The 14,039-nt window shown below is 34.1% G+C and overlaps 2 protein-coding genes across 2 annotated transcripts; both read right to left on the reverse strand.

The window, feature by feature from the left end:
* Positions 1 to 3,478: 3,478 nt before the first annotated feature.
* Positions 3,479 to 7,028, reverse strand: LOC143619627 (agmatine deiminase-like). The gene is made up of 9 exons (XM_077091515.1): positions 6,939 to 7,028; positions 6,734 to 6,847; positions 5,942 to 6,031; positions 5,770 to 5,854; positions 5,599 to 5,654; positions 5,437 to 5,515; positions 4,970 to 5,337; positions 4,232 to 4,390; positions 3,479 to 3,657 (listed from the first exon to the last, which is right to left on the reverse strand). The coding sequence occupies exons 1-9, from the start codon at positions 7,026 to 7,028 to the stop codon at positions 3,520 to 3,522; spliced, it is 1,179 nt and encodes a 392-aa protein (XP_076947630.1). The 3' UTR covers positions 3,479 to 3,519.
* Positions 7,029 to 10,606: 3,578 nt separating this feature from the next.
* Positions 10,607 to 12,248, reverse strand: LOC143619628 (H/ACA ribonucleoprotein complex subunit 2-like protein). Its single transcript, XM_077091516.1, has 4 exons — positions 12,086 to 12,248; positions 11,946 to 12,015; positions 11,147 to 11,252; positions 10,607 to 11,044 (listed from the first exon to the last, which is right to left on the reverse strand). Exons 1-4 carry the CDS (start codon positions 12,222 to 12,224, stop codon positions 10,883 to 10,885), a joined length of 477 nt encoding a protein of 158 aa, XP_076947631.1. The 5' UTR covers positions 12,225 to 12,248; the 3' UTR covers positions 10,607 to 10,882.
* Positions 12,249 to 14,039: the final 1,791 nt, after the last annotated feature.

Here is a 14,039-nt window from a genome sequence, read left to right on the forward strand (position 1 = left end):
AAGCAAACCTTTGCAAGCGGTAAAGATCTCTAATATTATTTCTTTTTCTTTTTTTTTTAAATAGATTCATCTATTTTTCTTTTAATTACACAAGAATGATAAATGTTGTCAACTAAGTACAACTAGTGGAGTTAATAAACTGTAAAGATGATTGAAGTCAAGACAATATATCAATATTAAACAACTATGAGAACCTATTACTAGAAAACTCATAGAACCAATCATATACTATGATACGAGAATCCATTACCGGATACTCATAGGACTCTGTCAATACTCAATACTCTACTAACAAACGGTTAAGGTCAATCAGAAAATTTGTTTGAAATATCGCAGTGAAGAGATTATGATAGGAAAATAAAACTTGAGCCTGACAAAATGATTAAAGTTAAGAAAATCTAAAGATGATTTAGGACAAGACAATACCCAACTTTAAGAATTAATATTATGTAAAGATGGTTAAACTTTATCAATATCAAATGAATTAAGTTGGGTTGAATATTGTAGATAATTAAAGAGTTATATTTTACGAAGATGATCTAAACCTTCTGGTAAATTGATATTAAAATATACATTACACAACATATTTATAATAATAATATGAAATTAGAAAAGAATATTTATACAAATAAACTAATTATATAATTAATAACTAATAAATAAGTCACCCTCAGATTGAAGACTCTCTCAAAAGCTCGACCTTTGGATATAAAACTCGTTTGAACCCCTAGTTAAATCACCACAAGAAGTTGTAGTTGGATAGTCAAATCTGGTGATGTTGTAGTAGCAAATGCAACAAGAAGTGTGTCTCGTGGAGAATGAGCCTGGGACATCACTAATCAACTCAAGGTTCGTTGCTATAGCCACATCCCTTGTACAATCTCAAGTTGTCTACATGGCTTGAACTTAAATGGGGATGCTTACAAATTGTATAGATAATTAGCATTAAATAATTTTTAGATACGTTTTGGTATAATAAAATGTGAAACTCTAGGAGCTAGACATTAGATAGTTCTCTTCACTTATTATTAAAACTAGGTTAGAGCCCGTGTTCCACACGGATGAAAAATATAATAAAAATAAAAAAATAGTATATGTAAAATAAATAGAGAAACGATGAATAATCATAAATGGTTGTATTAAAGAGATATGAGAAGATAATGTCATATTTTGAATTATGAAAATGTTAACAATTAAATATAATTTTGGTTTTATACTTGAAGAGAAATCACATTTATATATGTTAAGTCAAGAAATTAAACATAATTAATATTTTAGTGTAGTTGGTAAGCATATTTGGTTTGAAACATGAGTTTTTGGGTTCGAAACTCGTATCACACAATAATATATTTTTCAAAATTTTAAGGTGTTGCTTTAATAGTATAGTTAGAGTTAGATTAGATTCATTGTATTAACTACTTTATTTTCCTTGATTTTTTTTTTTTGCTTTTTCCTTCACCCTCTATTGCCTCTTTAAGATATTCATGCACACCTTCTAGTACCCTACTACCATTTCCTCCTCAAGCAGCCATGTTCATTATGTGCTACACCACACGCTAACATTGTTGGTTGTAAATGTATGTACATATTCAAGAACACTTGATACTATTGGTTGATATAAATCTCGGCTCATCATACTTTTGGTCTCTTATTCGAATCATACTTAAGGCATTAAATACAATGACACTTTTGGTCTCTTAGTAGAATCAACGACTATGCGTTTGGTGTTGTTGATTGCCTTGTCACGCGGATGGTATATCGTTATGCAGATGTCAAATGTCTTTTACACAGTGATTTAATGTATACGGACATACGGTATATGTGACTCGGCCCATATCTTCAACATCATTAACCAAGCACCCAAGCTTGTTTTCCAAGCTCTCGTTTGCACCTTTTGCTTTTGGATATACGTTGCGTATAACAACTCTCGTTCGTCCATTGTATGTGAAGCTCTTTGAGAATTTTTGCCTGATTTGATCTAATTTGATACAACTTCGCTCTTAGTTTACATTAACGACTTGAGCATGTTGAAATTGATTGTAAGGATACACAATAATTTCTTTTTGAGATTGTATGTATTTATTTGTCCCCGCACTATTTGCAGGATCTATTAGAACACATTGTTTTAGGTGGTATAAGACCATTAATTTATCTACACTGGTGTCTCTTGGTATGTTGCTTTATCAATTAAGCGTATCTTTAGTGTATCTTCCTTCTGTCATGATTCGGCTATTTGCCACCTGATCGGTATCATGTTACTCTTATTTAGGGGTGAGCAGAAAACCGAATTAACCGAATCGAAACCGAATTAACCAAAAAAACCGCACGGAAAAAACCGAACCGAAGCATTAACTGACGGTTAATTTTTTGTTTTTTTTTAAACCGAAATTTAGGTTTCAATTCGGTTATCCATTTTTAAAAAACCGAAAAAAACCGAACCGAACCGATTGATGATGATAATGATTATCAAGATGATGAGAAATGGACTAAACTTTTAAGATAAATAAAATAAATGATGAATGAAGATCGAGACTAAACTTTTAATGCTTTTTAACTTTTAAACTCTATTTAGCAACTTTGTATTCGTATAATTCCACGTGACTATTTTTGTTTTTTAAAATCAATATATATGTGGATTGTGGTACTATAACACATTTTTATACAAGCTTAGAATAAGCATTTTTATTTTTATTTTTTTTGCAATGTCAACACATAATTGAAAAAAAAAACGAAAATAACCGAACCGAAACCGAAAACCGAACGGTTTACATATTCAAATAACCGATTACTTCGGCTTCGGTTTGGGTTTCGTCTAATAACAGAACCGAACCGTGCTCAGCCCTACTCTTATTCAAGTGTTGATTGAGCTAGGTTTCTTGATGATCATCACTGTACGATTTATTTTGCTTTCACCCAACCTTCTCAAATGGAGTTCCAAAAACTTAACACATTGTTGTTTGGCCAAGTTGAGTATATCATGCAATGGCTCTTATGCTACTAAAATTTAATAAATGATCAATGTATATTTGCAATACATGAGTCACATTTAACAATAGCAGAACAGTAACGAAATTATGAGGTTATTCTGGTTATATGGACTATTCATAGAAAATCATTTAGTCTGGATGAATTTAATATAGTTTAATTGGGGTGCTAATTGGACATTATTATAAGCATTTGAGCAAGACGACCTCGAACTCGGCTTAAAAATTATGCAAGCCGGCTAAATTATACGGGCATAAAATGCACGTCAAAGTTAGAGCACAAGCACTCAATGCATGATTGATGTTTAAAGAGATTTGTTCAGCATTTATTTATTTATTTATTTGCAAATTAATACACTTTTTTATTTTTTTATAAAAACCTTTATATTAGAATAAAAGGATCCAATACAATTGAGAGGCAGGTAAGCGGGCAACAAGCTGTGCCGCCACCCCCTTTTGAATGGCATTTAATTGAGCTTCTGAAATGTATTTTGTCATAATTGAAGCAGATTATTCTAAGCATAAGTTTCCAGAGCTAAACACCACCATTGGTGCCATTTTGAAGTGGCTTAACAATACCATTAAGATGTGGATCAGCGGGCTGCTGCTGTGTTATACAATGAATGTTACCCCCTCCAAGAACAATTTCCCTCGCGCCTTCAATTGTTACCACCTAAATCATAACAATACAAAACTCGATTTAAAAGACATTTTCGTGCTTGTTCTTTTAACTTAACAAAAGAACATCGAGCACGAACAATTAAACGACTACGGGGTGTTTTTGTTCATGTTCGTTTATCAAGAAAATGAGCGTTTTTGTGTTCGTTTGTTAAATGTATAAACAAACGCTTCACGAACATAAACGAACAAACACAGCTGAAAATATATGAACAAACATAACCAAATTACAATAAATATGAACATCAATATGTTGGGCCTAAAAAAGTTAATAAGAGTAGACTAAACTGTCGTGGGCCAAAAAAATTCAACTGAATATATAAATGGCCGTGTTGTAGAACTCGCTAGGTGCTAGTTGGGCTGTGGGGTACCGACTGTCGATTAATAGGGATTAACCAGATTCGAATTTTATATGTAAATTTTCAAAATTATACACACACACATAATTTTATATAAAACTTTTCAAATACTTCAAAGATTTTGACCGTTTTTTGACAATTTTGACCAAATATAACCGATTTTCACCGATTTCAACCGGCTTTGACAGAGTAGTTGAAAGTTATGCTTACTTCACGATCAGGGAAGGCCTTGGACAAAACTTGGACTGCTTCCTCATCCCACTTTGGGTCTCCAAACTGTGATGCGATAATACCTCCATTCACAATGTAAAAGTTAACATATGAAGCTGCAAGTCTTGTACCAGGAAGTCTCGGTTTCGCCTCACCCACCTATGATCCATAGTATCTTTTAATCAAGATATCTTATTATTATTTTGACAAACATACAGGAAAACGTCCTAAACGTCTATATGAAATTGCAGGCTTCATCCTTTATATTGAAAAAAGCACGCTTAAGTTCTTCACATCCTTTGTGTTAACATTTTGTAACAGACTACATCCTTTACACTAACTGTCAATAAACTTCAGTTTCTTTTTTGAAGAAGACAATTTTACCCTTACCTCTAAAGGATCCAATACGAAATTTTATATAAATGTACGTAAAAACTAACTACAGTTTCTAATGACAGTTAGTGTAAAGGACGTAATATGTTTTAACAAAAAGTTAACATAAAATGTAACCAAATATAATCAATTAGGTCAAAGCGACTCATATTGTTTATATTGTTACTACCATATATATCTTTTGAGGATAAAGAATAAAACCTGCAAATTTATATAAACATAGAAGACATTTTCTGTAGCTTTGTCAATTATTTATTAGCCAAAGAATAGCAATATTAAATAATAATAATAATAATAATATAATAAATATAATAATAATAAAAACCACTAAGAAACTAAAATTACCTGAACAAATCCAGCAGCCTCTTCATCTGTCATATACAGAGGTCCCGGTACATGAAGTTTAATGATTTCAAATTTTCTGCCATTAGCATCAGTTGAATTTGAGAGAACATTAACAGCTTCTACAGCTCGTTCATACTGAGGATCTGACTCATCATCTGTCCAAGATAACAAGACCACACCAGGCTTTACAAAGCAGCACATATTATCAATATGCCCATTTGTATCATCATCACCATATAGTCCACGTGGCAACCAAATAATCTTCTTGACTCCAAGATATGATTTGAGCACGTCTTCTATTTGTTCTTTGGTCAAATTTGGATTCCTGTTTTTGTTCAACAAGCATTCTTCAGTAGTGAGACAGGTCCCTAGAAGATTAAAGTTTAGAATGCATCAGTTAGTAAAATTTAACCTAAAAGGTTATATTTGACAGTAACGGTATGAACAATATGAAATAAAGATGTTACCTTCACCATCTACGTGTATGCTTCCACCTTCAAGAATTATAGATTGTGGAAAGCGAGGGACCCTCTCGATTGAAAGAATCTAACAGGAAATCATAAAGGATATTATTTTAACTTTGAAGCTGCAAAGTTATGTAACAGTGATTGTTGTGAGTGATAATTAACCTTTCGTGCAACGAGAAGATCATGACTCCAGTCTATGTAGCAACCATCATCAATACCTAAAATAATAATACCCAAAATGTCAACAAGGCCAAACCAAAAATCTACAAACACAAAACATTTTCGTGCAAATAAATAATACGAATAAAACAACTGTTATCTGCAAAAGCTTACCACCCCAACTGTTGAAGTTCCAATCTATACCAGCAACATTGTGGTTTATATTATCTGAACCAGATTTCCCGTCACGTACAACAAACTATATAGTAAAAGAAAAATATTATAAAAGAAGAAGCTATAAACAAAGGTTATAATCAAAAAGACAGTTGAAATGGAAGAACTTAACAGTTGGACCTGTGTCACGAAACCATGAATCATTCATGCTCATCTCTGCAACCCTTATATTATGAGGCAACTGCTTGCGTGCATTAGCCCACTGCAAAACAGAACAGTAAGTAATAGAGAGTCTATCTTTTCAGCAGTGTATTTGGCAAAATCAGTTTTAAAGACTAAAATCATTAATATAATAGAGGGAATTAAAATGAAATGACAGTAATCAGGATGACAAAATTATTGAAGAGAAAACAAAAGGGAGATCATGTGCTCTGAACTTTTTCTTTGTAATTGTTGAAGGCCATCACTATTCACTAACACTTGAACCACAACTATTGAAATCATCTATTAACTGCTCCTTGCATTCAATATGAACAGCGAATTTCAAATTTAGCATGATCCTAAAATATTTGAACTTAGGGTTTTACTAAGTTAAATTAAGACACAAATCTAGGAGTGCAAACAAGCTGAGCTGCTCAAGATCAGATCGATACAAGCTCGAAACGAGCCGAGTCTGATCCTCAAATAAAGCTCATTTAGTTATTGTATTTGTTTAGGCTCAACAAGCCTAGTGTGATAATTTAAATTTTGTCTCTTTAACCTCTATGTATTAATATCGCACTGCACAACCGAGCTCGTGCCGAGGCTCATTTAAGGTACTGCACTCGAGCTGAGCTTAGGCTAGTTAAACTTTATCCTCAAAATATATAACAACAGTTAAAAACGTATAAAAATTATATAACAAACAATAAACGAGCCGATCTGATCCTCACTCCGGAAAGGCTGATAGATAAGCTAAGGTAACCTGAGAGGCAGTGGCGCAGACGGTGACAGGCTCGAACTTGGAGACGGCAGAAGCAACTTTAGCAAATGCACTTTGGCCATTAACTCCGTTGTTTCGCCAGTTATCAGGACGCTCCTGCAAATCGAAAAAATAAAAACCTAGGTCATAATCTGGAAAGTACATATAAAATACAGAGAGAGAGAGAGAGAGAGAGAAGAGGACTGACAGGCCAACCGAGCCAGGTTTGAGCGTGTGGTTCCCATTCGGCAGGCATCCGGAATCCATGGAGAGCCGGTGTTCCTTCTGTTATGTCCATCGGACGGAGAATCGAATTATTGTGAATGTGATGGATACCTGCTTTCTTTCTTCCTTCCTTCTTACTGGCCAATGGAAGCATAACATTAGGATTCCCTTGGGATAACAAACACATGCTTTTCATTTCTTTTTTTTATTAATTAATTTTTTGTACATAGTGAATTTTTCAGAGAAAATTCCGAAATAAGCATTTATGAAAACAAATTCCAAGTTTTAAGTATCATTTGTAAGAAATTTCAGAAATATGTATTATAAACTAATTGTGACAAGTAGCTTGTAGAAACCAATTAAAACTTGCTACGTGCCCTTAGACTAACTGTGACGAGCACGTTCACTAATCATTTACTCTTCACGACTTAATAAGTTTCATGCCTCGTAATCAATGCCCACGGGTTCATAAGTCCTTTAGCCATGATGAGTAAATTATAAGGTTAAACTAGTCGCGACGAATTAACTACTAATAAACTACTCGTGTAGGGAATATAAACCGGGTAAACTAGTCGTAGCGACTAAAGGACTTAAGAATTACTCGTAGCGTTGATTACGAGACATGAAACTTATTTAGTCGTGACGAGTAAATGATTAGTGAACGTGCTCGTTAATGTTAGTTTAAGGACACGCGGTAAGTTTTTATTGGTTCTACAAACTACTCGTCACGACTAGTTTATAATATCTATTTCTGAAATTTTTTGCAAATGGTACCTAAAACTTGAAATTTGTTTTCAAAAATACTTACTTTGGAAATTTTCCCAATTTTTAAGGCACTTCCTTATGATAGAATAAGAAACGGACAAGAAAATAGTCCATTGTATTTTGACTGATTTATTTAACCTTTTGATTTCATCAAAAATATCAGTTTCGATGGGACAAGGTGGTGGTAAATGATATAAAGGCCACTTTGTTCGTATGGGTAAACCATAGACGAAGGAAACTGAATTTGGACTAGGAATGAGCTCGGGATGGTACCGGTCGATCCCGAAAATCCTGATCCTAAAATTTGAAAATAGTTGGCACCAGTATCGAAAGGTTCGGTTCGGTACCGGTATTTTGTGAAAAATTCAGGAAATATCAATACCATACCGATACTCAAAACTTGGTACAGACGGTACCATACCGAAAACGCTCATCCCTAATTTGGACTGAGAAGCTTTGATGCATGTTTAATTTCGTTAGTTTTCATTTGTAGTTTGGTGGTTCGCATTTTGTTTTGTTTGTTTAGTTGTAATCTTTGGGCTATTTGCGGCTTGTGAATTTGGCCTTACAAAATTTTTTTACCCGTTTAATTAATAATTATATAATTAAATATGAAAATATATATATTATGTTTAACTTGATTGCAACCCTTTTACAACTCATTAACTTTTTTATAATCTACCAACTCGTTTGGTCATGTGTTTTGCCGATCAACCCATTAGAATTAAGCTCAACATTCCTCTTTTGTAAAAGCCACCAGACTTGGATCTTCCCCTTTCGTATCAGAAAGAGGTACTTGCCTCTACATAGGCTTAACATATTCACATAATAATCAAATAACAATCGTTCTTTATATCACGTATACATGATTGTAAGGGTGTTCAACATTCAACAACAAAGGCAGAGGCAGATGTAATGTGTTGGCTCAACTTTTCCGGCTAAGTGAAGTATATATAAATTTTTTAACGTTTTATGTATTACGTTACCCCTGGAAGTTTTTAAAACCCAAAACTTCACCTTTCAAAATTTTGAAGTCCAAGATGATTAAAAGCCTATAATTTAACTAAACCTTAATAACCAAGCGAAGGTACGCGTGAAACATGTTATCGGCGCCCGTATCGGCGTCGGAGCCGCCAAACGGGTAACCGGTTGCCGATACGCAACAACCGGGTTGCACGGCTCCAATGAACCGGGACGAGCGAAATGTGTAACCGGGGGCCTGCGTGAGTGAAATGGATTACCAAGACCCGGTACGGAGAAACTGGTAGCCGGATGCTGGTATACGCGAAACAGGTAACCGGAGCCGGTACGTGTGTAACGCGAAAACCGGGCCTGTGACACGCGAAACGCGTGACTGGGTGCCTGTACAAGCAAAAAGCGTTTACGAACCCCGGTACACGCATAACAGAGGCCGATACACGTGAAACGCGAAATTGGGCGCCCATTCACAAAACGGGTAAAAAATATTTCCTTAGCGCACGACTAATTTTTTTTAAACTACCCCTAAAACTATGTTCTAGATCCGTCACTGAACAAAGCCAAAACCAAGTCGATTGAAATCACTACAAATCAAAACAAATTACTTGCCCAGTTTTAAATTGAACCCAAAATATTACTCGTTTTCAGTTTTAAAATATTCAATTCGGGTTAACCCTAGAAAACCAAATTACTATATATTGATCAACCTTTTTGTGCAACATGGTTAGTTCGCTACAATATGATATAATTAACCCATTTGGGCTTTTCTATTGAAATACCCACTGCATTATTGTATTGTTAATCAATTTGGCCTCTTTTGTATTTGATCTTGACGCATATCTATTCTAGCGTTGAAACTGTTTATGATACTATAAATAACTAATTTAAAATTCAGTTTTCATAAAATCAAACCGAATTAAAGTTTAGATTTGGTTCGGCTTTGACCATTTTATGTTTGTCCAATTCTTGGCTCAGCTCAAAGAATCAAGGAAATCATACTGAACTGATGAACATCCCTATGTGACCGACTTTATTGTCAGAGAGACTGTTTTGGCCCCGTGGAGCTTCTAACAAGCTTGCGTGTTTACGGCCACAACTCCAACCAAGAGGCGACAACTCAATGTGAACTTGATTAGTGTGGTAGATAAGCTTGCTCAATACTCACTCTTGAAGGAGGGAATGAGCCAGGATGATACGGTAGATTTGAGATTAGGGGCTTTCTTGTAATTAGGTAATATCATAGGGGTCTAGATGTAAATGTGATATCATGTAACCGTGCACTTAAACAATACGAACCCTAATGAGAGGGCAGCTATGTTTTGATTAGGTTTATACCTTCTTCTTGTGCTTCTCTCTCTAAACTCTCTCTCTACAATCTGTTACGGAATCTTTGGCATATTGCATGCACTTGGCTGTGGTAGGTATAACTGCTTTAGTTGCATGCTCATAAAGAATTTCAAATTTTACGGTTCAATGTGTCATCGGTGAATTACTGAATTATGCCCATTCGTTTAAAGCGTCAGCGTAATGTGCTTTACTTGGCTCGTTTTAAGTGAAATTGTTTTTGCTTTTGTGCCACCAATTCATTGTACCAGCGTCCATTCATGTCACGTGTCAAGTTTCAGACAACGTATATAATTGAAAACCAAAAATCAATGTTTATTTACTAAGTTTGACACCTTTCAGTGAATTTCCTTTAGATAATCCCCTTGTAGTTTTAAAAGTTTATGACCGGAGTCCTTAAGTTCACACAACCTAAAGTCATGAACCGGTTTCTTTGTTAGAAAATTTAAATGATCAACACAGAATAGTTACGATGTATGGATCTGAATCTCATTATACATGAGCAATCACAACAAACTTGCAACCATCTTTGAACAAATAGTAAAGCAATTATACCACATTCACTAAGAGAAACGCCACGCTTCTATAACACATCTTTAACTGTGGGTTAGTAAAAACAAAGCTTTGAATAAATAATTCGATTGAATGTATTTATCTCGAGAACTTGCCTTGCAAGATTCACATAAATAAAACCACCGAGTCATACTAACAAAACGTCATACACGAATCTTTTCTATCTAAGAAAAATGCCGCTTCATCAACACTAAATCTTCATAACCGAATAAGAAAAATTCTCATAGGTCTATAACACATGCTTAGTTTGTAGACTTGTAGGTAGGCTTAAAACATACCAGCAGTGAGTTCAGTTACTTCTGAAACAACTTGATCATATTCAGCTTTTAACGTTTGCCCTTCTTCTTCACCAAGCTCACCTTTTGCTGGCTTGGTTAAAACCAAAACACAGCATGTTGGCCTCTTCGTGGCGCCTGCATTCGCAAGATCCTGCAACCAAATGCCACAACATTAGAAAGAAAATAGGTAGCAAAACCATAGAACATGATAACAAAACAACAATGTGACAACGATAACAACGATCAAACTTACTTCTTTCGATGAAACATAAACATACGGTATCCCAGCCTCCTCGCACAATATTGGAACATGAGTTATCACATCAATTGGAGTAATGTTCCCAGCAATTACACACACCCTGCATTCACCCAACCAATCGAACAGTTAAAGACCAAGAAGAGTCGTTCTTATTTCTTAGCCCGTGAAAGTAGGGTGCATACGAGTTGAGCCGAGCCCTCGCGCTCGGCTCATTTCGATCTCTATTTCTAAAGCTCGGGCTCGGCTTGTGAGTGGTTTTTCAAGCTCAAGCTCAGCGCGGGCTCGTTTACTATTTAGTAATTCATTTTTATATTATAATTATTTTTATATATTTTTTTAAAATTATAATTTTATATATAACATAATTTATATTATTTAGTTATTTTTTCATAACATTATATATACGTGTGTGTATTTAAAAAATTATATTAATGACAGACTCGTTTAGGCTCGCGAGCCGGCTCGATAAGTGAAGCTCGAGCTTGGGCTCGTTTATTTAACGAGCTTACTTTTAGGCTCAAGCTCGATCAAGCTTATTGACGAGCTGATATTAAGCGGCTAGGTTTGTTTACACCCCTACGGTGAAACAAAGACATTCCTAGGTTTATATTAAGTTTTTAAAAATATTAAAGATGATTTATGAATATTATACATTCGCTTAACTGCATACAACATCAACTAATTTAAAAACAAATTTAATCTACATAGCCTTCTAACTGCTGTAACTAACATAAAACATCAATCTTGTTCTCTCCAAATTCAAACTTTAGGCATTCAAAATGTGAAAACTAACCCTTTATTACCACGTCTGATGCTCTTAACAACCTCTTTAACTCCTCGCTTCAAGCATTTGTGTTCAGCAGCTGCGTAACATTCAGAAATTGAACAAACTGAAGACTAATAACCAAAATTGAAAAGTGAGACTGACCGGACCTTTGTGGACGAGTTTGAGAGTGCGTTTGGAGAGCCTTTTGCCGGCGAGAGGCTTAGCGATGGGAGCCAACGCCAGTAGCTTCTTCTTCTCCTTGTCCTTATGTGCTGATCGTTCTCCTTCGCTATCGCTTCCTCCCATTTTCTCTGTTTCACACACACAGAGCCAGAAGAATTAGGGTTTTAGGAGATCGAGTGCGAAGAGGAAGAAGAAGAAGAAGAAGAAGAGGGCTTGTGCTTCCCACGTGCTAAACTAAATTAGTTAGTATATTAGGCCTAAATAAGGTTAGGGCTTGCAATTCGATTAAACTCAAATTGGCGTAATGGCCCATTGGCAAAAGCCTATATAAACTAAGATTAAGTTATAATAGGAAGTATACTTTTTGTAGGAAGGATAAGAATTAATCTTGTTCAATGATTTTGAATATGGAGGATTGAGATTAGTTTAGGAGGAAATCAAGTGTGAATATAAAGGAAAGGGCATAAAAGGAATAACACATTTGTTGACTTTCTCTCTTCACATGCAAGACACATGCCAAATTCCCTCATCATTTTAAAACGTCAATAACTTTTTTTACGACGTTTTTATTGAAAAACAAATTCACCATAATAACGAGTGCATTTTTATCTTTTATATGAGTACCATATTGTTATATAAAAATTTTAAAAAAATTAGTGGGATTTTTACGTATTGTGTTTTACCAAAATTGTGTTTTACAAAATTGTATTATACAATTGTATTTATCATTGTGTTTTTTAAATTGTGTCATACAATTGTGTTTTTTTATTGTAGTTTTATCATTGTGTTTTTTTATAGTGTTTTTTTCCATTGTGTTTTTTACATTGTGTTTTTCATAGTGATTTTCATTGTATTTTTTCGGACTTTTCCAGCGAGGTGGTGGCGGTGGGTGACGGTTATGGTGGCGGTGGGCGGTGGAGTGGTGGTGGTTGTAGGAGATGAGTGAAGATATAAGTGGGTTTTATGTAAGTGGATTTTTGAAATTAATATAATTAAGTGGGTTTTGATATTAAAGTGTTGGACTAAAATACTCTCCTTCCTAGCCTTCTTAGGAAAATCAAACTTCTTATTTGAACCTAACCCATATAAACTAAACATGTAAATTTTATGTCATATGACGTATATAAAAAAACATATTTACCATTCGTTTCTCATGGTTTTCTACACGTAAATATAGACGAAACAAAATCGAACAATCAAACATCAACATAAACGAAAGCTTACCATGACTTTTGTTTTCTTGTTATTAGTTTCGTATGGGATTTATGGTTTCTTTTAATAGGGCGGCAATCGTCAGCCAACACCATCATCGCCACTTTAAAGATGGATATGCAAATCGACGGCAGGGTTTCTTGTTACCAACTTAATCATCGTAGTCGCAGAGAAAGGTAAAAGTAACCGATTATATAATAGATAAATAATTAAAGAGAAAGATGGTGGGAAGGACACATCTACGATGAGAGAGGACGCAAGATGGGATGAAATATGGAATATGTGAAATGAGTCACTTGTGTAGTTGTGTGGTCCAATAACATATACGAAATCCAAAACTCCTTTAATATGTATCTAATCTACCTATTCTAATAAAGTAAAATAATTGTGCATACAAATCAGTTTGTGGTTAAAACTCATAACTTTTTTCCCTCTAAACTAATAATTATGTTATAGATCAATAATTATTTACTTTTTACACTCCATTAAACTTTATTTTATTATAACATGATTAAATTATTTATTTTTCTTTAAACTTTATTTTATTATATAAAAATAAATATTCTTATAAATTAGAAATATATGCTTTAAATCTATCCATTTATTTTTTCAGTTAATTTACTAAACTATATATATCTTTTCAGTTAACTTACTAAACTATATATATGTTAAAATGTAATAATATATACCATTCACTTTTATATATAATAAAGTTTATCGTAGTCA

This window comes from Bidens hawaiensis, unplaced genomic scaffold (assembly GCF_021521415.1).
Source record: "Bidens hawaiensis isolate Kalapana, Puna unplaced genomic scaffold, B.hawaiensis_p1.1 tig00002477_1, whole genome shotgun sequence".
NCBI classification, from domain to species: Eukaryota; Viridiplantae; Streptophyta; class Magnoliopsida; order Asterales; family Asteraceae; genus Bidens; species Bidens hawaiensis.